The sequence below is a fragment of the Podarcis raffonei genome, chromosome 6 (assembly GCF_027172205.1).
Source record: "Podarcis raffonei isolate rPodRaf1 chromosome 6, rPodRaf1.pri, whole genome shotgun sequence".
NCBI lineage: Eukaryota > Metazoa > Chordata > Lepidosauria > Squamata > Lacertidae > Podarcis > Podarcis raffonei.
The window spans coordinates 2,867,464-2,892,088 of NC_070607.1; the positions used below are offsets into that span (position 1 = coordinate 2,867,464).

Below are 24,625 nucleotides of genomic sequence, written 5' to 3' on the forward strand. Positions count from 1 at the left end.
AACACTACAAAAATGATTCCATAATAACATAGCAAAACTAAAATATTGCTATGAGCTGGAGGGGTGTGTTGAACCAAATATGAAGTGTTCCAGAAGCTTCACCATTTTGAAAGTTAATATAACCTCACAATTAATTGGTTGTGGTTGTAGCAATGAGCTCATATATGTTTATATTCACTTGCTTTGATATACACTGATTGGCTGGCTATCCTTGTCTGTGGGTTCGGGGTGCTGGGCTCTGAGCCCAGAAAGGGGAGCTATCTGTAAGACTTGGGTATTTGCCGCCTACGCCCTCATCTGGTCAGGTGGATAGTGAGGGGAAGTCCTGGCCAAAGTGATGTCTGCTGCTTTGTGCACAAAGGATGTAATGCATGTTTGCTTGGGTGCGGAGAAGCCATCTCCTGGCTGCAAAGGCCTGGAAGACCTGGCAGTGTCTGCAAAGCCTGGAAGACCTGGCAGGCTGATCTACACCTTTAGTTAATAAAGCACTAGAACTGGTGTTTTTGGCAACCTTCTTTGGTAACCACTCTCACAAGCCCTTCTTTGGGCTGTGGTTCAGAAGAAGGGGGTAGGCTGTGTGCAGAGACCCTTCTAATTCCTGCATCTAGCAAAGGATTTGTCTAAGCAAGGATTCAAATTCCTGGAATAGCCAGGATAGCTTCCTGATGAGGTAATGGCCCTCTAAGCGTGGGTCATTACGGAAACAAAGGAAGTGACTCTGTGCCAGACAGAAAATGGGTGGTAATTAGAAAGACAAAGGCAGAGTTGAGAGTTGTTTTGGGAGCTAGAAGCTGGAAGCTGGCAGGCTGAGAGACAGAGCCATGCCTAATTTCTTCTGGAATCCAAGGCTGTAGCTATGGGAAAAGCAAGACCCTCTTAGGGTGTTAATGTTGCGAACCCCTCCATCATAGGCCCAGGTTGTATATATGTGTAAATACACCAGATATCCTGAAGACACCACAGTCTCTACTGTCCCTCATTCCAAAGGAAACACAAAAATTGTGTAAACGTCTGGAGCCCCTGGGATTTTGCACCTCTAGGAGACTGGGATGGTGTGCAACAACAGAATAAGATACCAAAAAAAAAGCAACTCCCAAAATTTAATACTATTAATATAACAAGATTACTTAAACAACATGCAGCATTCAAAAGCAGAAATAACAAGGGGACCTCACAGTTTCCCCTCAGACTCAGAAACAGCCCCTCTCCTGCAGCAGCTCCTTCAAAGGCTTCGAAGCGCCAAGGAGGGGGGCAGCTAGAAAACCCCTCCCATGACTTCACTGAAGTAGACGATTGATATTCCTGAGTCTACACAAAGGAAAATTAGTGGCAATTAAACGTTTTAATTCTTTTGGGGATTACTTCAGCTGAGTTCATTGGAAATAAATAAATACATTTTGTTTACATACAGGGAATTAAATGAATTCATAATTATAGCTAAATTTATCTTTCATATCTTTTTGAATTGATCAATTGAGTTGATCAGTGGGTTTATTGGGGAAATAAATAAATTAATTTTTATTTTTGAATAAATGTATTCCTTTCAGGATTAATAGCTTGGGTTGTTAATTAGTGGGCCCAACGGGGTGGGGAATGGATTTTGCTGCTTCTCTGATTTCAGTACATTTGAGACTTCATTTAACAGCATTACAGAGTTCACTACAGTTTTTTGTCTTCATTATTTTCTCGAGTTAATGTAGTCTGTTTATTCCTAAAGGTTGGGAACCATTGTCTTAGATTGTTATGAATTTTTGGGGGGAGTCAGTCTGTATGATGCCCAAGTCCCTTCTAATCCCTGGGGTTCTGGATCCAGTAAGGGTTGAAATCTGATGGAGGACTCAACTGTTGAACTAGTTGGGTGTGTTTTTTTTGTGAGAGAATGGCTCTAAGGACAGTCATTAGTATAACAAAAGACGATGCCCTGTGCCAGAGGGCAAGTGGGTGGGACCCTCCCTCCCTCCCTCACCTGACTGGTAGTCAGACACCAGTAGGCTAGGGGAGAAGCAGGCAGAAGTCCGAGTGAGAGCCATACTTGATTTCTGCGGGAATTCAAGACTGTGACTATGGGGGAAGACTGCTTGGGGTGTTAATACTGGGAGCCTTCTCCATGTTAAGTATCAGGTTGTATATATATGTAAATAAGCCATATATCATAAGCACACCACATTCTCTGCTGACCCTTGTTCCAAGAAAACCCCTTGAGCCCCTGCAATCTCTCACCGCTCAGAGACTGGGGTGGCCTGCAACAATATGTTCCTGACTGATGCCTAGTCTCTTGCTACTTGAACCATTATTATCACTCCACCATCTGCAATCCCACCGTGTAAGAATGGTGGGGGGAAGTCATGTTGCTAATATTTATGTTAAAAACACCTTACAGCTCATATGTCACCCATATTGATATTTTTCTCTCAGCTTATTCATTGACGCTTTGCAAGCCAGTAAAACATGCCAAATCCTCTCATTTGGGTCAAATAAAAAATAAAACACGAAGCCTATTTTTAATATAAAAAAGCGGACTGCATAGATCCCTGGAGCCTGTTTGCTACAGCGTCCCTCCGCTTGCAATGAATGAGTTTTGCCATAAATTATAGTTTAGCTCAAGTTTCCTTGAGTGAAAGAAAAAAGCCTCCAAAGAGCCTGCTCCAATTGGTGACTTTCTTCCCCCTTCTCGTTCCCTAATTGAAACCAAATGTGAAATATGTTGGATTGTGGGATTTCTGGCCAGGGCCCAGGAATCCTCAGAATGCTAAATCGCTCGCAAAGGCATCTTGCATCAGCCTGAAGAAGTTCCTTTCCAGCCCGGCCTCTCCATCTAGGGCGAGAAAGCGGAATCTGCCCGTTCCCCTTAACCCAGTGGATTAAACTTCTGAAAACCTCCTGTCTTCTTCCCCTAAAAGTTCATCTTAGCATCCAGGTATGGACTTTATGATGTTTTTGAAAAACAGAAGGGTCTCCCCCTTCTCGTCCATCTGAGCCAAGAAGCAGAAAGGAAGCTCGCCTCCTTCCCTCAAACAAAGACTAGTCCAGTTTGGAATGGCGTAAAGCGGGGAAATAAGAGTACGAAGTGAGGGGATAGAAGTGTACGTTTCCCAGGCAGACCTTTCATACGAAGAATTAAATATATATATATATATTTAAAGATTGTTTGCATGCCAGGCCAAACTGCTTGATTACAGATTCCCTTGACGGTTATGAAAAATGGGAGGCATTTTCAAAGAGGAGGCTTTGGAGCTAGAGGAAAATGGAGATGGCAGGCCCTTTTAGCTTCCGCGGCTTATAAATTAGAAGTTATTCAAGAGTTGAGGATTGCAACTTGTGTAAAAGTGCTTCCGTTGAGAGGCTATAACATACACAGCCCCCCCTTTTTTTAATCGGACGCGTGTGTGTGCCTCGTGACAACCCTGTTTTTCATTACTGCTCCTCCTTTTGTTGGTGGCGCCGACAGCTCATCCAAGCAAAGGCTGCTGGTCCAATCTCTGAAAAGCCCCAAGGGCCAGAGGTCTTGCAACAGAACCGTGGCTGTTTCCCTTCTTCTGGAGCCGTGATTCAGGAAGGCCTGGTTGGGAGAGCGGAGGGAGACCTTTAATTCTGCTAGTTACAGAATCTGAATGTGATTTTTCGTTTTACATTTGCACTGGCACATGCATCTCCAAATGCTAAAGGCCACTACACATGTGACTTGTTTTAGGTGTAGCTCTCAAATTATTTAAGAACATGCCTCAAATTACACACATAAATATAAGCCATCTTTGTTTACATTCTCATCAGGGATTGACTCCAATTCCTTGTTAAATGTATATTCACATTTGCTGTTGTGTAGTGAGTGAAAAAGTCCCGGGGAACATAAAAAGTAACATAAAGTAGCATACATTACAATAATATGTTATACTTGGTGTAGAGAAAGTGGATAGAGAATGCTTTCTTCCTCTTGAGACTTGACCCTAAAACTTGTCCCCCAGTAGGACTGATGGTCAGTAGTTTCAGGACAGACCAAAGAAGAACACATGATAAAGCCACAAGAAATGGCTCTAGTTATCATGGCCATTGGTGTAGAGAGGGGTGGAGGAAGGGGGTGGTGGTAGGTGTGGTCTGCCCCGGGTGTCACCACTGAGCGGAGTGACAAAATGCCGGGCGGCACTCATTGCGGGGCCTGCAGCGCGCCTGAGCCACCCGTCTCTCCTGGGAGTGAGACGGTGGCTTGGGTACCTGTAGGCTCCGCGCTGCCCAGATGGTCCACCCTTAAGAAATGCTTTAGAAAACAATATTATGAGAAAATGCAATTTTGGTAATTAGGCAGATTGTCGTGTTTTGAAATAATAATAATAATAATAATAATAATAATAATAATAATAATAATTTATTTATACCCCGCCCATCTGGCTGGGTTTCCCCAGCCACTCTGGGCGGCTTCCAACAAAACACTAAAATACAATAACCTATTAAACATTAAGAGCTTCCCTGAACAGGGCTGCCTTCAGATGTCTTCTAAAAGTTTGGTAGTTGTTTATCTCTTTGACATCTGATGGGAGGGCGTTCCACAGGGAAGGCGCCACTACCGAGAAGGCCCTCTGCCTGGTTCCCTGTAACTTGGCTTCTCGCAGTGAGGGAACCGCCAGAAGGCCCTCGATGCTGGACCTCAGTGTCCAGGCAGAATGATGGAGGTGGATAAAAATACCATGAATAAAAATAATAATGATAATAGCAACAATAATAACCTCACCTTTGCAAATCAACAAATGCAGCATCTCCCTTCCACTTGAGGAGAAGCACTAACAATGCTGCCAAAGGAAGTTTTCCTTAGCATAGGTATTCTAAAATAGTTTTCATGATACTGCAGTCAATTTTCTGCAGTTTTGACTTGGAGAGACCCCCGGTTTTGTCAAGCTGCCAACTGAGCTCAGAGCAACTCAAATCCTTGCTGTTAGATTTGTTTAAAATGTATCAGATTGCTGCCAAGAGCCTAATCCTTGGTATGGAAGTGCAACCAAGGGAGACTACAATTCCCAGCATGCTTTTCCCACCAGGCCTCTAAGGGGCCTGTTAGCATTCTGTCCAGGAGCTAAGAGCCAAAATCCCCATTTTCAGTTAACTGCTAATGTATGCAATGTAGGTGCGCTTTGGCTTCCGCCACAGGGTCCAGAAGCGGTTGAGTCCTGCTGGCAACATGACCCAGAAAGCTGTCTGTGGACAAGCGCCGGCTCCCTCGGCCAGTAAAGTGAGATGAGCGCCACAAGCCCAGAGCCAAATTCAACAGGACTTAAGCGTCCAGGGTCCTTTACCTTACTTTTACTTAATGTATGTGCCTCTAAAAGGACGATGCCCCAGCTGATGTGGGCCCTAAAATATGGGATAAGTAATTTGTGTGTGTGCTACAAAGGATTGAATCTTTTAAAAAAAGGGGGGTTCTGTTTTCTGAGTTTACACATTGCTGCCAAACACTCAACACTCAATAGCCAAATGATTTCTTCTGGAAATTTCTTAGGTTCTGTATTTTTAGTATGTAATGGGGAAAGGGAGAAATTGTTCAGGAATTACAGAGTGACTGAATGTATAGCAATGCAGTCTTTAGTAAAATGTTATTCTATTCTCAGTGATGTTTCAGAATATGTGGAATACTTTTTAATGGAGTTTGACTGCTGCTTTAGACCTCAGCAGGATTCTGTCCCTTCTAAACATTTCATTTAGAGTATTATTTTTTAATTGAGTATTTATTCTGATTTGCTTGCACAAAGTTTATGCAGAGGCTAGATCATATGCAGTCATTTACTGAGCATTTGTTCTTATTTGTTTGTGGGGTATTTTAAACGTCTTCTCATTAATCATTTGTTCATCCAATACAGTCGTACCTTGGTTATCAAACTTAATCTGTTCTGGGAGTCCGTTCAACTCCTGAAACTGTTCGAAAACCAAGATGTGGCTTCCAATTGGCTGCAGGAGCTTCCTGAACTCAAGTGGAAGCCGTGTCAGAAGTTAGGCTTCAAAAAAACATTCACAAACCGGAACACCTACTTCTGGATTTGCAGCGTTCGGGAGCCGATCTGTTTGGCAACTAAGCTGTTCAATAAACAAGGAACAACTGTACTTTTCAGTGCATTTCCCTGTCACTTTCTAAACTGAAAAAGGCCCAGTTCTTAAAAAATAAAAGTGGATTTCTTGTGTCAGGGCAACAGAGCACTTTAATCCCACTTAATTTTGCAAACCGGGGCGGGGGGAAACCAATTGTTTTGAAAATGTTTATGTTTATGCTTCCCCCCGCCTTGAAATTTAATAAAATATTTAATTGTACAAACCCAAAGTACCTCTATAGAGTCTAGACTGTCAGTATATTTGGGGGGCTAGGGGATTTTCAAGCACATACCAGAACTTTGTTTGCACATTTAAAGTGTATTAAAGGTTCCTGCATAACCTTTGTGAAAACAAATCAGGATGAATTATGAATAAACAGGTTGTCCTTCCTACAAATAATGAGGGCTTGTCTACATTTGCACTTGTGCCATGCTTAGAAAGAACTGGTCTGAGCTGTTTACCTTTAGCATGTTCCTTTCCAAGGGAAATCCTCCTCTTTAGTGATAGATCAGAACAAATGGCAATCCAGGGAAACCCAAATTGCTGTTTGCTCCGATTGAGCATTAAAGAGCTATTTCCCCCAAGGGAAGGCGGCTTGACAAGAGAAAGTGTGGCATCCTTACCAAATGTAGCCTAGATGGCTCTAGGACTGCCAGATCCAGAGCTAGATCCAAGATCCAGAGCAGTTTCTTGTTGTTGTTTTTTAATAGCACCTGGAAAGAACGGTGTTGTTTACCCCACTTGAGTTTGCAATGTAGCCCTGTTCAGGTGGTCAAAGAAGGCCCAGGAAGGCCCACTGGTCTCTCACCCTTAACATTCCTGCTCCTATAATCCCCACTGTTGCGCATTCCAACCCCATGCAAGGTCTGAAAGTCAGCTTGTATGCACATTTAGCAGAACATGTTTGGGATGTCTCTTCGGACCTTCCCTTCACACAAAACGCTTGAAGAACTGAAGAGGAGGGTGCAGCCTGCACAGAGATGTTGGGAGTGGGGCCAACATGGGTGCCCCCAGCTGCCCCCCCCCGCCAGTTTGTGCTCTCACACAGTCTCCTGGATGCCTGAATAGGGCTTAACTAAGACATAAGACAACCCAAACCAAATGAAGCCCTGGTCATGTTTAATGACCACTAGGAGCTCACTATGCCCACAGGTTTTTTATTTTATTTTATTATTTTATTTATTTATTTTGGTGTTTTTTATTAAATATTTTCTTGATTTACAAAAGTGTATGCAATGTCTCTCTCTCGTATTTTCCCCCATATAACATTTTTACAAATGAGTTTCATTTGTTGAGACATTAGGAAGAAAAGGGGGAAGGAGGTGGAGGGGGGAGAGACGGGTGGGGGTGGGGTCGGGTGGCGATGTTTCTATTTTACTTACTATATGTAGGGTTTGGTGTCAGCGTTGCTTGTGCGGGTTCTTTGCTGTTCACTTGTGTTCCTTCAGTGGTGAGAGAGGTTGGGGTTGGCCCAGGGTGTGGTTATTCATGTGTGGTTGGCTGTGGTGGTCTTTGTTTTCGTGTGTGAGTGGGGTGGGTGGATGTTTTGGATCAGGTTAGCCATATTGATTTGTATGCTGTTGATGGATTTTTGTCATTGTCTTGTTGGGCTGTGTATGTGATAAAGGGGAGCCATACAGGGGTGAAGGTATGTTCTTCTATTTGTCCCCGTGTCAGTTTCACTATAACCACAGGTGATGGCTGGGGGGCTTGATTCATTCAGCTTGATACATTAGGGAGGTTTACAAATCTGCCCTAAGTCTTTGCAAAGGATTGCTTTTAGTGTGTGTGCCCCCCCCTGCAGGTCTTACTTCGTTATTACAGGGGATCTAGATGGAATTCTGTTCAGGCCAACTGCATTTTCCCGGTGCTTAAACACACAACTCTTTGTTGTTGTCAGCATGTGATTGACTTCTTAGATAGATCCAAAGAGCCATGTTAGTCTGTTGTATCAAAAAACAAAAAGTGCCACAATACTCTCTTGGTTAGTATTTCTGTGGGTATATCCACACTTCCATTTGCCCTGCCACTTTCTCTTGGGGAAAGCCACAGTTTACCACTGAATCGGATCCAAATCACCCTCAAATCAGCAGTAAAGAGGGTGTTTTCCCAGGGAAAGTGGGGGGATAAGCAGAAAACCTCTCTGATTTCTTAGGTATAGGACAAACAGGCATATGGATGAGCTCTGAAAAGCCAGCAAGATTGGACTGCTTCTTCCTCCCCTGTCATGTGGTTAGCAGCCATTCCATCAGGCTCCCTCAGTGGGAGAAATGAGAAGCAGGGCTCCTTCCATCAGGTGCCTCCTACCTGTGATCTGTTTCCATTCCATCTTCTCATTTTAAGAACTGCTGTTCAGCATTAAGGTCCACTCTTTAAAGCTCCATGTCTGAGCACCCTCCCCTCCCACCTCATTTGCTCCAGAGCTTTCCTGTTCTTTAAAGCTTAATGAGAGCAAACAGCTATCCATGGAAAACTCAAATTGATGTTTGTTCTGATCGAGTTCTAAGGAGCAAGTTTTCACAGGGAAAGCTTTGGGGCAAAACCACAAACACTCAGACGGGGAGCTTTAAAGGGTGGAGCAGTGCCTGGAAAAAGCAGGGCAAAAGGCAAGTGTGGATAAGCCCTAAGTTTTGGCACCAAAGTGAGCTTTTCCTCGCTTCCCTCCCTGCCCCTTTCCTCATGAGCCATGCCTTTTAGATGGTAAGCCTACAGCCAGGCCTTGTCATTTAAAAACTGATGATATGAGAGCCACTCTGCAGGGGCATAGCATAGGGGAAGGCTGTGGGGGCCTTGGCCCCAGGCACAATTTTGTGAGGGGCACAAACAGGCACCCCCACAGCAGGTTCCTTCATCGGAGCCTGGCTTTGCACAAGGAGGAGGTGCCCCTTGGCTGTGGCGTTCATGCCTGGCGCAGCTACGCCCCCAAGTCAGGCTGAGAACAGGAAGTGGGCGGCAGCGCTGTCACACCCTCCTCAGCCACAGCACACCTTGCGCCCAACCGCAGCAGCTCTGCCACTGGGTCACGTCTGACCCGGCGGTGGAGAGCAGCCCACAGCAAGGCACGCCTGGCCGCAGAGAGAAGGGGGAATGTGGGCAGCAAAGCTGCCTCCCACTCTCTTTGGCTTTGGCCTGGCTGTAGCAGCTCCACCACTGAGTCTGCCCTGACCCAGCGGTAGAGAGCAGGAGGAGAGTGGGCGGCAGCTTCCCTGCCCCTCTCTTACCCTGAACTGTGGTGCGCGGAGGTCACCTTCTGCGCCCCGCCCCCCTCGGGGTGCGCCTCAGGCCGTGCGGGCATGCACTCCGCTGCTGCCACTCTGGGAGCCTTTCTGGCATAAGAGTAGGGTACAAATGCTCCAAATGAATAAACTGTGCTCTGTGGAGAGGAATGCACATCAAGTCAATGTCCTAGGTTCCAGGATTGCCAGACAACCAAGGGCGTGTGTGTAAACGGCCGACCATTGTTTAGATTGGAGCTTTGTGTATGTGTATTCCCATCTGTTTTTTTACTTCTATATGTTAGACCAGCCTTCGCCAACCTAGTGCCCTCCAGATGATGGAGTTTGAAGGTGTGGGGGCAGTAGCATGATGGCAGGGGGATCTGTAAAGGATCCTGAACCTGCTGAACACAAAGAGGTCTGACTAGCCAGCCTCCACCAGATTTTGGAGGGTTCAGCAGACCATGTCCATAAGTTTCCTTATGGAAGACTCACAACCATGAATGATAGAAACTTGAAAGAAGGTATCTAGGTGGAATGAGATCTGCGCTGGTGTAGCAAGCTTCTGAACAAGTAGAATGAATATCCTCAGTTCTGGTGATGGCAAATTGTAAGTGCAAAGAAAGCTAAAGGGAGGTGAGTCAACTGTACAGAAAATCTAAGTTGGCTTTTTACAGGAATGTTGTTCCACTTTAAGAGTTTTTAAACGGATTCATGAGCTCTGAGTACCTGCTATATCAGTTACAAAGCCTAGGAAATAAGGGAAGTCTTTGATATGTTTTGATACCTTAAGCATGCTGTAGCACAAACAAGATGTGTGGCAAATGAATGGAATATCAAGTGTATTTTCAGTGTTTAAAAAAAGCAGGAAGGGAAGAAGGCAGCAGCAGCAGCAGCGCCTTGGGAGACAGCAGTCTATAGGGATCCCTTCCCTTTAGAACTAGTGATGCCCCTCCAGCAGAGGCGCAGCTGAGGAGGAAGTGTTGGGGCCCAAGAAGAGGAGCTTGCAGCAGGAGTCATTTTGAGCATCTGCTGAATATAATCATAGAATCAGAGAGTTGGAAGGGACTCTGAGGACCATCTGTGGTAGCGAACCTAGGGCACAGTGCCAGGGAGGGCACTTGGAGTCCTCTCTGGTCACCGTGCCATCGCCCCAGCAGGGCACGCAAGTAGGAGCGGAATCAGGCAGCTCAGCTGAGGAGCGCCTGGCTGGCTTCAGGTGGTGCAGGGCCTCTCAGATGCAGCTTCCAGGCTGCCTCCACCTTCCCCAACCCCGGCAACTGTTCAGCCTGGCTGCCTTCAGGGGCTGCAGGGGATCTGGTGAGGAGGTGGGGGCTCCTTTAAACTTCTCCCTTGAGGGGAGTGCAGCCGTGGCAACATCCCTTGCCTGCCCACTTGCCACCGGCCCAGCCTTGCCTCACTCAGCGCTGGGGCTGTCAGAGATGGCGGAGAGGGTGGTTGCTGTTGTGGCAGTGGCAGAGGGACCCAGCGCTGGAGGGCGGCAGGTGCCTGCTCACTTGCTGCCTGGCCCGCATTCCCTCGCTAGGAAAACAGAAGTGTGGCACTCAAAACGGAAGCTATACTCAGAACAGAGCATGCTCGGCTTCCAAAAAAAGGTCCAAAACCGGAACACTCATTTCCGGGTTTGAAGTGTTCAGTTTCCAAGTAGTTCAGGAACTAAGCTGTTCGAAAAATGAGGTACCACTGTATTTATTTTTCCCAGTTTGAACTGTACAGTGGTGCCCCGCAAGACGAATGCCTTGCAAGACGGAAAACCCGCTAGACGAAAGGGTTTTCCGTTTTGGAGGTGCTTCGCAAAACGAATTTCCTATGAGCTTGCTTCGCAAGACGAAAATGTCTTGCGAGTTCCTGCAGGGTTTTTTTCCTTCCCCCCCCTTTTCCCAAGCCGCTAAGCCGCTTATCAGCTGATCCGCTAAGCCGCTTAACAGCTGATCCGCTAAGCCGCTAAGCCGCTTAACAGCTGATCGCTAAGCCGCTTATCAGCTGATCCGCTAAGCCGCTTAACAGCTGATCCGCTAAGCCGCTAAGCCGCTTATCAGCTGATCCGCTAATCCGCTAAGCCGCTAATGGGCTTGCTTCGCAAGACGAAAAACCGCAAGACGAAGAGACTCGCGGAACCGATTCTTTTCGTCTTGCGAGGCACCACTGTATTTATTTCCCCCCCAGTGGTGATTTTATTGAGTCAAAATGAGAGTACCCCTAAACATTGTTTTAGAAAAAAAGCACTGAGTTATACCATGAAATTATATAGAAATAGAAATATAATTTAATGAAGAATGTAATGCAATAACTTTTATGAAGGATTATTTATTACAAGAGCAGTCATAAAGAAGAAATGTGAAACACACAGAAAAAATGAGCTATGCAGGTTAAATTGCCATGTTGGCACTTTGTGATAAATAAGTGGGTTTTGGGTTGCAGTTTGGGCACTTGGTCTCTAAAAGTTCGCCATCACTGATCTAGTGCAATGCAGAAATATGCACTGTCTCATATTGGGATCAAACCTGCAACCTTGGCATTATCAGCACCACCCTGAGACTATAAGCCTACAAGGCGATGGGAGCCATCCTTTGAGAGCCACCTGCACCACATGGCAGAGACTTCACTGGGATCCCAGCAAATGGAGCTGGGCCTGGGCGCTTTTCACAGGCATCCCTGGGAGTAGCAGGTCTGCTACACTGCTAGGTTTGGCAATCCTGCACAAGCCACAACTTGGTAACACTGCAAAAAGCTGCAGCACTGCCCAGGGGTTGTGAGGTGGGAAGCCATGGGGGCAATTTCCCGCAGGCCCACACAAAGCAAGGGCTCCCAGGCCTCAGTTCCTGGGTGGACCATTGGCTGCCAGTGGTGAGTGAATACCTCCTGAGATTTCCAGACAAGGTGCCACCGGAGGGTAATTCTTTGTGGCAAATTCCAGAGAAAGAGTCACAGGAATGCCATATGAGGCCAGGCTTTAAGGGAGGAATCCTTCCCTTCTAGTGAGTTGGGAAGGCCACAACCAGAAGACCTGTGAGGCTGAGCCCCGGGAAGCAGAAAGAAGCTCCACTGAGAGGGGTTGATATTTGGAATAGGTCCTCAAGAGAAGGACAACCCAATCCCCGTTTCCCCACGTAAAAAAGAATGTAGCGCTTCTATCGTTTTGCTTAATCCCAAGGCCAGGAGGAGTGGTAGGCAATAATGTGCGGTCTGTGTATGTGGTAGTTCTCGCATGTGGTTCTTTTGATGCAGCTTAATTCATGGTTCTTCCTGAATCCTCCTTTTAGTGTTGTCCCTAGGTACTTACCACGTTCTGTATTACTCAGTGCAACTACAGCGGTATGGTTTGTTGCATTTTCTTTTTTATACTTTGCTGGTTTTAATCTTCTTATGCCAAAAATTCCAATAACGTTCTGATTAAAAATATATGTAATTGCCTGTGGCCCTCAGCTTTGTACACACACGAATGGGTCCTTGCAGGGAACAGCATGAGGGCCCATAACAGCACACCTGTATCCAGAGGTGAACCTAGGCTCCCTTGTGCCCTGGGCAAGGAGTTTTACTGGCACCCCCTCCTTTGCACCCTAGCCAGAGGAGCCTGAGCCAACCAGAGCAGTGGAGGAGCGGTCCAGGGCTCTGATCCACTCCAAGCCAGAGTGGAGAGGCACAATTTTTGCACCCTCTTGGGCCTGGGAACTCGGCGGGGATGAACCTGGCCAGCCCCTAGGTGTGCCCTGCAGTGCTGGCCATGGTGGGGGGAGGTGACCAATGGCACCCCTGGCTCAAAATGCTATTTATCCTATCACTGCAACTCTGAGCCTGCTGGGCCCTGGTAACCAGGGACACTTTCTTTCTGCATAGGCAGATGTGCTGATTAAGGACATGCACCTGAGCATAAACAAAGGGCCTTTCTTTCATTGAGCCATTCTAGTTAGCTGAAGGGAGTGGGGTCAATAGCCTAGGGCACTGGGAGTGAGCCCAACTGAGTTATGGTTGCCATGTTTCAAAAAGTGAGAATATGGAAACAACAGTTGTTGACAGGGCTTTTTTTCAGAGAGAATTCACCAGAACTCAGTTCTGGCACCTCTCAGGTGGGCATCAGTGCTATTCTAAGAAAAAGAGGGGGGCATTCTTGGTGTGTTCCGGCACCTCTTTTTCTAGAAAAATAGCACCGGGGGGGGGGGCAAAATTGTTGAGCTAAAAAAAAATATGAAGTTTTTGAGCTATTTTTAGGAAATTTGCCAAAAAATCAACTCCCTAAGCTGAGTCATATGATTTAAGTGTGTGTCTTTGGGTAAACACTTGGAATGTTCCATTGTTTTAGGTTGAGGAGCTGATTTTATTTCATTCTCTCTATTCTTGCCTTTCAGTATTCACATTGTAAACATTCTAATGAATTTTAAAATAATTCTTGGGGCTCTATAAAATATGCCAGAAATAGATTTCAGCTATATTAACAAATGAGGCTGCCAACTTCTTTTTTAGGCATTACTCCTGTGCTTTTAACAGTAACTGGAAGCAGAAGCAATAAACAATGGAGTAGACAGAAAAATATTTATCGATCCCATGTGTTTCCAACCCAGCTAGTCCTTCAGGGTATTTTGGAGATGAGCGGTTCAAAACTGAGTTGTGCTTCCACTTCTATTTCTTATGCTATCAAAATAAGATGGCACCTCTGAATTTTGCTTATTGTACAACAGGCTAGTTGAGCAGGATACATCGTATTGTGCAAATGGGAGATCAGTATTTGAATATGTCCCATGTGCAAAGGAAGACAGTAGGGCTGGGCGATAATTTTCAACACTGTGATGTATCACCACCTAATGTCTCATAACATGCTTCAGCTCATACATGCCAACTCTCCCTGTGGTGGTGAAGGGCCTCCCAGGGCCTTGCAGCCTCCTGACACATGTGAAATCATGCGCACACGACGATCTGCCCCCCATGTCTCAGGACCTCTGCTTCAACTAAACCATGGGTAGGCAAACTAAGGCCCGGGGGCCGGATCTGGCCCAATTGCCTTCTCAATCTGGCCTGCGGACGGTCTGGGAATCAGTGTGTTTTTACATCAGTAGAATGTGTCCTTTTATTTAAAACACATCTCTGGGTTATTTGTGGGGCATAGGAATCCGTTCATCCTCCCCCAAAAAAATAGTCCGGCCCCCCACAAGGTCTGAGGGACAGTGGACCGGCCCCCTGCTGAAAAAGTTTGCTGACCCCTGATACTAAACCATTAAAGATTTCTGGGGAATATATTACTGTTCTGTGCAGTTTTGTGGGCATATTTAAAATTTAAGGAGGTAGTAGATTTAGTAAAAACATTAAATAAACTTCCATATGATATACTGAATATATTTTCAATTAATTTAAGAGTAGTTTAAGTGATTTCCTAGTCAAGTTGCATCTGCTTCCCCACTCAGAGGTCTGAGTGAAATTTTATGCATGCATAAGCCCCACTGTGTTCAACTAAATTTACTTCTACTTTCTTGGGAGTAAGCCCCATTGAACTGAGTGGGGCTTGTTTGTGAGTAGACACACATTTGATTGCACTGCTTATGGACAAACACACTCCCCATCAGTCTCACAGTACCCAACCTTCCAATTCAGCATGAGGCAGTCAGTTAAATTTCCCCTCCATTTCCCCCATCTCCCCAATCTCTCCCTTTTTATCAAAGGGTGGGAAGGAGGGATAGCAAGCAAGGAGACAGACTCCTTTAATTTTTTTTTTTAAACCTTACATTTTAATATGGAGGGATGCTGTTTAGGGGAAACCAACAATGTAAACACCACCAGAAAATAAACATGAAAACACCCCCCCTTTTTTTGAGGCGGGGGGACGGACGGACGTGAGGGAAGTAAAATGAAGAAGGCAAAGCAAATGGAAGGCAAAGGCAGCAAAAGTATCTGTTTAGGAAATCGGCTGCCACGGGCTCTGCTTTCCAGATTTTTGCCTTTCTGCATCTCTTTCTTTGTTTATGTTCTTTGTTTACATTGCTTCTGGATCTTTAATTGTCTGGGGGGGGGGTTGCTCCTGGATTGGTAGCAAGTTTTGCATAATTAGCTGAGCTATGCTTAAAGGGGTGGTTTGTGTGCTTGCAAGGGGCTGGAGGGGTTATTGGGAAATTGGCCCGCAGCCGAGGGCTTATTGCTTATTTCTCAGCTAGGGAAAGATGGTGACTGCCTTCTTGCCAAGAAAAGTTACTGGTTCAGTGAGAGCAAAAAGTTAAGCCAGGGGTCAGCAAACTTTTTCAGCAGGGGGCCAGTCCACTGTCCCTCAGACCTTGTGGGGGGCCGGACTAGATTTTGAGGGGGGGGGGATGGATAAATTCCTAGGCTCCACAAATAATCCAGAGGTGCATTCTAAATAAAAGCACACATTCTACTGATGTAAAAACATGCCGATTCCCAGGCCGTCCGCGGGCCGGATTTAGAAGGCGATTGGTCTGGATCCAGCCCCCGGGCCTTATTCTGCCTACCCATGAGTTAAGCTTAAAGCATTTGCTGGTTTTTGTGAGCTTGCAGGGAGGACTTATTGTCAGAGTGAGGGGAGGGAGGAGTGAAAGCATGCAAAGCAGAGAGAGATGGTGAAGAGTATCAAGGGAGTTATCGGTTCAGCTGAGCTGAGAGGACAGCCTGGGAAGATGTCCCCTTTTGTTCACATTTCCCTCACTGGTATATTGCCTGGTTGAAACACTTCTTGCGATGTCATTTCAATACTCGTAACAGATGGTATGGCGATTTATTGCACAGCCCTAGAAGAGAGAGGGAAATGCTGGACATAAACTGCTAGGTTTGGCTTCTTGGACCATGGTCTCTGCTTCCCTGAGGAAGGACTTCTGGCAAGAGATGGGTTGCACCCCACAGTGGTTGGCGAGAATGAGAGCTTTAAACTAAATCTTGAGGGAGATGGAGATAATATTACCAGGTATACCAGGTACTGGGGTGAATAGTTTCATTGATGCAAAAGAAACTGAGGTGGTGCTCCAGAAACCTACTAAAGGAGAGGAAAGTATAAGAAGGAAGTGGAAGGAAGACCAAACGGGAAAGGAGAAAGAGTAGTATTATATGTAAAGCATTTCTTTACAAAGGAAGAGACCCATGACCTGGAGCATGGAAGGCATATTCAGTAAAAATTGTAGGAGAGGGAAACAACAGTGACCTTACTGTGGGTGTCTGCTATAGCCAGACTGAAGACTTGGATGATGCCTTCCTACAGCAAATTACCAAACATTCAAAAATGAAAGCTGTAGTAGTCATGGGAGACTTCAACTTCCCCAATATCTGTTGGAACTAAAACTCTACCAAGGTCCAACAAATTCCTCAATTGTTTTGCTGACAATTTCATTTCTGAGAAGTGGCAAGAAAAAGACCATCTCTCTTGGATCTGGTCCTCACCAACAGGGAGGAATTGATTGATTGAGAAAGTGGAAGTACTGGCCACCGTGGGAGAAAGTGATAATGTCCTCTTGGCTTGCATGATACAGAGGCAAGGGAAAGCTGAGTGTAGTCAGAAATACACTCTGGATTTCAAAAAGCTTAAGGAACTACTGGGTGAGATGCCATGGTCAGAAATACTCAAAGAGAAGGGAGTCCAAGATGGATGGGAATTTCTTAAAAGTGAAAAAAGCACAAATGCAGACAATTCTAACAAGAAATAACAATAGGAGGCATCTAAGGAAACCGATGTGGCTGCTAAAGCTCTTACAGATGAGCTGAGATTTAAGAAAGGCATGTATAAGGAATGGGCCCAAATTAACAAAATGAATCTCAATAGGTACAAATGTAAGGTTCTGCATTTAGGCAGAAAGAACCAGATGCACAAATTTAAGATGTGGGATACCTGGATTGCCAGTAGTACATGTGAAAAGGATGTAGGGGTATTAGTAGACCGCAAGTTTAACATGAGTCAACAGCGTGATTCAGAAGTAAAAACTGTGAATGATATTCTAGGCTGCATCAAAGTCTAGTGTCCAGATTGATAGAAATCATAGTACCACTCTATTATTATTTGGTTGGACCACACCTGGAGTACCGTGTCCAGTTCTGGGCACCACAATTTAAGAAAGATACTGACAAGTTGGAACGTGTGCCGAGGAGTGTGACCAAGATGATCAAGGGTGTGGAAACCAAGCCTTTTGAGGAAAGGTTGAGGGAGTTGAGTATGTTAGGCTGGATAAGAGGAGACTGGGAGGATATGACAGCCATCTTCAAATATATAAGCGGTTGTCAAATGGAAGATGGAGCAAGTATGTTTTCTCCTGTTCTGTAGGGTAGGACCCAAACCAATGGCTTCAAGTTACAAGAAAGGAGATTCTGGCTAAACATCAGGAAGAACTTTTTGATGTTAAGAGCAGTTCAACCGTGGAACGGACGCCCTCGGAGGTGGTGGACTCTCCTTCTGTGGAGGTTGGATGACCACCAGTCATGGATACTTTAGTTGAGATTCCTGCATTGCAGAGGGGTGGACTAGATGACCCTCGGGGTCCCTTCCAACTCTACAATTCAATGATTCTATGATACGATAAAGCTCTAGTTCAGCTTTGATTGGGGGTGCATTTATTTCTTATTAGTTACTTCACTGTAAACATTGTTTACTGCCCTTCAACCAATGATTGTCGTTAAAAATAAAATAATACAATAAAATCTAAACACATTCACACAAAGAATCAAGAGCCCATGTGATTAAAAGCAGCACATGTTTATGCATGTCTATTCAAGTAGTTCTAGAAGACTTGCAGCATAAGAAAACAACGGCCCAAGTTTTTCTGGATGATAAAGCTGTGATGCTTGGGGCTGCTAGGAATTGTAGTCCAAAATGTCTGGAGGGCACCAAGTTGGTGAAGGTTGAGCGTGAGCAATTTCCATCCATCTTCAGGCCCTGAAAAATGACCTATGCCAAGAATGTAACAGGGAGAGGCATCCCTGCTGGTTTTGCCTGGACCCCTCAGTTACTGTCCCAAATACAATATGCTTCTAAATCATTTCATCTGGTCAGGGAAATTGCAGGCAGGTTGAAATCTCAAGTCGGATTCTTAGTAGGATTTTTATCTCTTGCTTTCCTAGTTAGTAGGGTTTTCCTAATTCCCTTAAGAGCAAAAGTGGGAAGAAGGCATGTCTGATCCAAAACCCTTGTACATTCAGCCCTCCCTTTAAGGGGTCTGTGGATTTCTAGCACAATTTTCAAATGTGATTATGGGCCAGAAATTCCCACTTTGGGGAAGGGTCATAGCTCAGTGACAGAGTACCAGATTTGCATGTGAAAGAGCCCAGGTTCCATGTAGGGCTGGGGATGCTGTGTGCCTGAAACCCTTGACTGCCACTGCCAGTCAGTGTAGGCAGTACTGAGTTTGATGGATCCCTGGTCTGACTTGGGTAGTATAAGGCAGCTTCCTGCATTCTTCCTGGGCCTGAACTAATTTCAACATAGAAATGGCTTATTTTTCCTCTCAGTTCACATTAAAGCAGTGTAATAAGTAGGTGCTATATTCTAACAAAAAAATGGGATGCAGGTGGCACTGTGGTCTAAACCACTGAGCCTCTTGGGCTTGCTTATCGGAAGGTCAGTGGTTTGAATCCCCACAATGACGTGAGCTCCCGTTGCTCCATGCCAGCTCCTGCCAACCTAGCAGTTCGAAAGCATACCAGCACGAGTAGATAAATAGGTACCTCTGAGGCAGCAAGGTAAGCAGAATTTCCATGTGCTCTGGCACTCGTCACAGTGTTCTGTGCACCAGAAGTGGTTTAGTCATGCTGGCCACATGACCCAGAAAAGCTGTCTGCTTTCAAGCTCCCTCAGTTTGAAGATGCCGCACTCCTTAATCACATTTGACTGGACTTAACTGTCCAGCGGTCCTTTACCTTAACAGAGATCAATAAAAATCCAGTCATGCAAACTTAATTCTTTCTTTAAAATAATACAAGTTTACTAAGTTTGAGTTTTTGTGGCAAACACTCTGTGGCATGGAGCATTAAAGCACGGACCTGTGCCTTGAAAAAGTGGGGCCAAAGGTAAGTGTGGCTAAGCCCTAAATCAAACAGAAATAAACTAATCCAAATTCCCCTAAGCTAAGCTAGGGTTGCCAGATTTTGAAGAGCAAAAAAGAGAGTCTGGAGCCACGGTGCGTGCGCACACCATACCCTCCAAATAGAGACATCCTATTCAATAATAATAATAATAATACCCCACCCATCTGCCCCACTCCAACATATATAAAAGCATAATAAAACATTAAACATTTTAAAACATCCTTATACAGGGCTGCCTTCGGATGTCTTCTAAAGGTTGTCGAGTTACTTACTCACATAATGGCAAAAAGAAATACAATACGAAGATCCAAGCAGTGTGGTGTTCAAAAGAAAGGAGCAAAGCTTTTAGGGGGAAATGGATGCCAAGTTCTTTGGCTATTTCCTCCACTCTTCTCCCCGCCCCCCAAACCCCCAGCAATTTCTTTACTCGGTTCTTCAGTCTGCTAAGATTTCAATATGTATAAAACAGGAAAGAAAGAAAAAACCAACACAAATGGGGAGAGGCTTTCCCTGACCTTACATGAGAGCTGTGTATTTTAACTTACATTCAGGAATTGTGTTTAGAGGTACCCAATGTGATTTGGTTAATCTCCACACTCGCTATCCATATGCTCATTGGCCTTAGACAAAGAACTTTTAAATGGGACTGAGAGAGCTTGGGGAGATCTTCTTTACCAGCAAGCTCCCTTTCTTTCCTTAGATCTTTCTAATATTGCAAAACAAAGTCAGCTTAAGAACAATGGATAATGCATAGGGTGGGGGGGGGAGATCCTGGCATTGAGGCACACAGAGTATATGAGAGACCCGGAAAGGGGTGGGGGAGGAAAAGGGGAGACAGAGAGAGACCCCCCTCCTAAGGGAGTCTTTCCCACCTGCTCACGGGCAGCTTACTGGGCACTGGCATAGCCAACAGCTCAGAGAGGTCCAGGTAGCAGCCGTTTGATCTGCCATTGGACCGTGAGCCCATTCCCAACATCCACCATGCAGGTGCCTCATAGAAATAGAAAAATGTTAAGAGTGATCCTCGCACGCACACTTCCTGGCTCGGTTTGCAAAAACCCGGACATTTTGGCAAATTCAAAAAATCTGCCCAGACTGAAATTTCACCCCTGAAAAAGAGGACCTGTCAGGGAGAAACCAGACGTATGGCAACCCTGCCTAAGCTATACTTGATGGATGGTTCAAGAAGTAGGCCTTTCACTGGAAAGTTGCAGTTCCTTTATTTAGGTACACCTTATAGTGGAGACTGAAAAGGTCTAGCCAAACATCTTCATGGTCTACAAAGGTGTACAGTAAAGTTTAGAACAGAATTTCTAGGGTTGCCATATTTTGAAGAGCAAAAAAGGACACATTTGCTGACTTCTGCTTTTAACTATGGATTGCTATGATGACTCTCTACTCATGAAAAAGAGGATGTGTCCTGGAAAAAGAGGACAAATGGCAAGCCTAGGACACCTCACAACCTATATATCATTTCTGCTGATTCCACTTTCTGTGTCTGAAAAATACCTTCATACCTGGAGTTTCAGAAAGTCCGCCCTTTCTTAAGTGTCCTCTGTCAGATAACCCTTGGAAAAAGCAATGCTCAAGACATTTGCATTTGAAAAGGCATTCTGGCTCTGCTCTGGCTACAGATAGGAAAATAGCATCTTGGTAAACATTTGAGCTGTGAACACACTCCATTTACTCTGCATGCTGTGTGCTCCCACTGCTGGTTTGGGAAGTGGTATACACACATTAGCCACAACCCATATCTATGGTGTTGCATTTTACAACATACTGCATTTTAATGTGTTTCCCCCAAAACCAACTTTAATCCGAACTGGTGGAGGGGGGAAGGAAAGGACCTAGGTGAGTTTTAATCTGGTAATGTATACACAGCATGTATAATTTAATGTGTTATTCTGCTGTGCTGCATACAGTAAGATACATGTGTGGTTGGACTTTTAACTCTTCGACTTAAGCTAGCCTTGAACGCAATCAAAGTCTTAAGGGGCAACTCTCTGCATGTTTACTTTGAACTAAAACTCAGGGCTTATCTACACTTCTGATTCTCACGTGCTTTCTAGGCATGAATTCGAGTGCTTTTCTGTTTATTTGGCTGCTTTCCCCAGAAAAACCTGTTCTTTAGCACTGAATCGGAGCAAACATAAACCCATAGAAAATGCAATTGTCGTTTGCTCAGATTCAGTGGTAGAGAGCGGATTCCCCTGGGGAAAAGCGGTGGAAGAAGTGAAAGTGTGGATGAGGCCTCATTGTGCACTGTTCCATGGGCTTTATTCCCAGGGAAGTCAGCATACGACTGCAGTCTTAATTATGCCTTCTTTGTGTCTACTGATTTCTTATTTTGGCTGCCATAGGTACGAAACTGAAGATGCTTGCTCCTCCCCAGACACTGATAGCTCTGCTGATCCTGCTGGCTATTCCAAGTGCTGTGAAAACTCAGGTCAATCCAGGTAAGGGATGAAAATGCTGCTTCTCAGTATTAGGTCCACAAACTAAGAGATGTAGCCTACCTGGAAGTAAGTCACATTGCATATAATACTTCTGAGCAGTATAGTTACTGGTGGTCATGTGTTGTACCTTTTGATGTTATTTAACACTAAATTGGGCTTATCACAGCTAACAGGTTCCATGTATGATTTTTGATTAAGCTGCTTGCCCTCAGACCTCCATAAAGGTTAGCTCTCATGGCATACAAAAGTCAACATGTTTGGGTCCCCTAAGAATCAAAAGAAGATTCCCTGCTGATCTAGGCACAAAGCTCATTGAATCCAGCATCCTGCTTCTAATAGTGGCTGGGTTGATGGTTTTCATAACACTAGGAAGGCCAAAAGCAGGACATGAGGACAACACCATCGGAAACTGGGAGGTGAGCTTCCTTCCTTGGAACACAGAAGTTCCATTTATATATATTGTCATAGCCAACCTGGTGGACCTGTCCACCATGCATTTGTGTAATTGCTCTTGAAACCCATTGAAGCCGCTGGCCAACACCACATCTTGTGGCAGCTAGTTCCACCCTGTTAATCATTCACTGAGAGAAAAAGTATTGTTACAAAAGACGGGTGCCTGTCCCTCTCTCTGCCAAGCGTCCATGGGGTCCCAGGCACCCACATAGGTTCTGTGTCCATTTGAAGAATACAATACATGGCAGAGACTGTCGTGGCTTTAAGAAATATGGTTTATTTACCTATTTACACCTTCAGTCTGCATGGAGGGAGTCCAGAATTTATAGCATAGGCCTTTCAAGAGGGGCTTGTCCCCCAGGGACAGGCTTTCAGCTCTTCCTCCTCCTCCTCCTTTTTCCCAGCCACCCTTGCTCCCAGAGCAATTACCCTGGCAACTTTCCAAATCCCCAGTCCCTGTTCAAACCTCAAGGCAAGGGAGAAGGAGTTCTCTTGTATTGTTAATGTCCCTCAATTGCTTCCTGTTGTTCTTTGATGACCTTAGCTCAGCCACAGGAATTCCTCTGCAGCTTGGATTCTTCCAAATAAATACATAAATGAATATTATTTATAACCTGCCCACCTGGCTGGGTTGCCCCAGCCACTCTGGGTGGCTTCCAACACACATAAAAATAATAATAAAACATCAAACATTAATAGTAACAATCAGATCCTATATAAAAAGTCACAATAACTTTAAAATAAACAGCATATCAAATAAAGCAATATTCAATAGTCCATTAGAATCCAATAGTAAACAGTAAAATTAAACATCAGCAAACAATAATTAAACAGTTTACACTTATCAATTACAATAAAGAATTACTAATCTATAATCAATAACAGCAAATCACAATGCATAAAATACCACAAAACGCACAAAACCATGTAAAACGGTCAAACTGAGAAACAAGGACACACAACTTGTAAAATTATTATTAAAAACTACCCCTGAATTCCTCTCTTCCCAGATGCTTCTTCTGTTCTCAAAGTCATGGTCTGGGAAAGGCTCCAGGGGCTAGAAGGTGGGGCACGGAAAAGCCATTGCCTGCAGAAAGTCTCTCTCCCCTCAGTCTCTCTCCCTTCCTTTCCAAAATACTGTACAGTAATCAAAATTGCCGATCAGGAGGTCGGCGGTTCGAATCCCCGCGACGGGGTGAGCTCCCGTTGCTCGGTCCCTGCTCCTGCCAACCTAGCAGTTCGAAAGCACGTCAAAGTGCAAGTAGATAAACAGGTACCGCTCTGGCGGGAAGGTGAACGGCGTTTCCATGTGCTGCTCTGGTTCGCCAGAAGCGGCTTAGTCATGCTGGCCACATGAGCCGGAAGCTGGACGCCGGCTCCCTCGGCCAACCCCAGAGTCGGTCACGACTGGACCTAACAGTCAGGGGTCCCTTTACCTTTACCTTTAAATCTAGAACAGCATTTTGTTTTTCCGTGTCCTGAAACTACTGCCAATCAGTTTCCTGGGCAACCCAAAGGTCTCTAGTGCAGGGGACTGGGAACCTGCAAATTTCCAGTTGTAGCAGGAGTACAACTCCCATCATCCCTACCCATTGGTCATGCTGGCCAGGGATGATGAGAGCTTGAGTCTAACAACAACAGGAGGGCCACAGGCCCCCCATTTCTGGTCCAGTATTTTTATACCACTGTTGGAAGATGTGTAGGCTGTACTGAATGTGTCGGAATGTGTTTGGCTCCATAAGTGATTCAAAAATGCTGCACCTTCCTCATCCTGTGTAGTTCAGTTTGCTAAGAAGTAGTTAGCTGGCAGGTAATGGACAGAGCTTTGGGCTGAGGCCAGCGGTCAGACAGTAAACATTGTGGAACAAGCAGCCCTTTGAGAAGCTCTCTTGGCAGCTAAGCATGAAAAATAATGCTCAGGTAGCTCAAGGCCTGCTTGAAGCTTCTTGGCTAGTCTCTTGCAAATCAAAAGCAGCCACACATTGTAGGCACTGGTAGTTTTCCATTTCCAAACTGGGAAGAAGGTGTTGGGGAAGTGAGCTTGCAGAAGGGCTTTACTGAGCTGTCCCTCCAGTGCTCAGTCAGCTCAGTCTCTGTATCTTACCAATTAAAATGTATTTAATGTTTAACTATTCAGTTGCTGTAGGGTCTACAAGTCAGGACGTTCTCTAGTCCACATCTTGCCTCTGCCACCCACCTACAATTTGGGGTGATACTGGTGTATATTACAGAACTATTGAAAATAATGTATGAGAAGTTACTTGAATATTGCAGAGTGCTGTGTAAATGCCAAATATTATAATTCTAGATTGCAAACATATTGGTAGGGGTGCTTCCAAGAGGCAGTTCAGGAATGAAAAATTGACTAAAAGTGTGTATGGGAATGCATTTCAAATGATGTTTAGAGTA

At 45.1% G+C, this 24,625-nt stretch overlaps 1 protein-coding gene across 1 annotated transcript in view; it reads left to right on the forward strand.

Moving 5' to 3' along the window:
- The first annotated feature begins 2,706 nt into the window (after positions 1–2,706).
- Positions 2,707–24,625, forward strand: part of DDR2 (discoidin domain receptor tyrosine kinase 2) — a 58,535-nt gene continuing 36,616 nt past the window's right edge. Inside the window, exons 1-2 of the mRNA XM_053391175.1 lie at positions 2,707–2,917; positions 21,668–21,763. Coding sequence (XP_053247150.1) covers positions 21,682–21,763 — 82 coding nt within the window. The 5' untranslated portion in view covers positions 2,707–2,917; positions 21,668–21,681. The remainder of the gene's footprint in view (positions 2,918–21,667; positions 21,764–24,625) is intronic.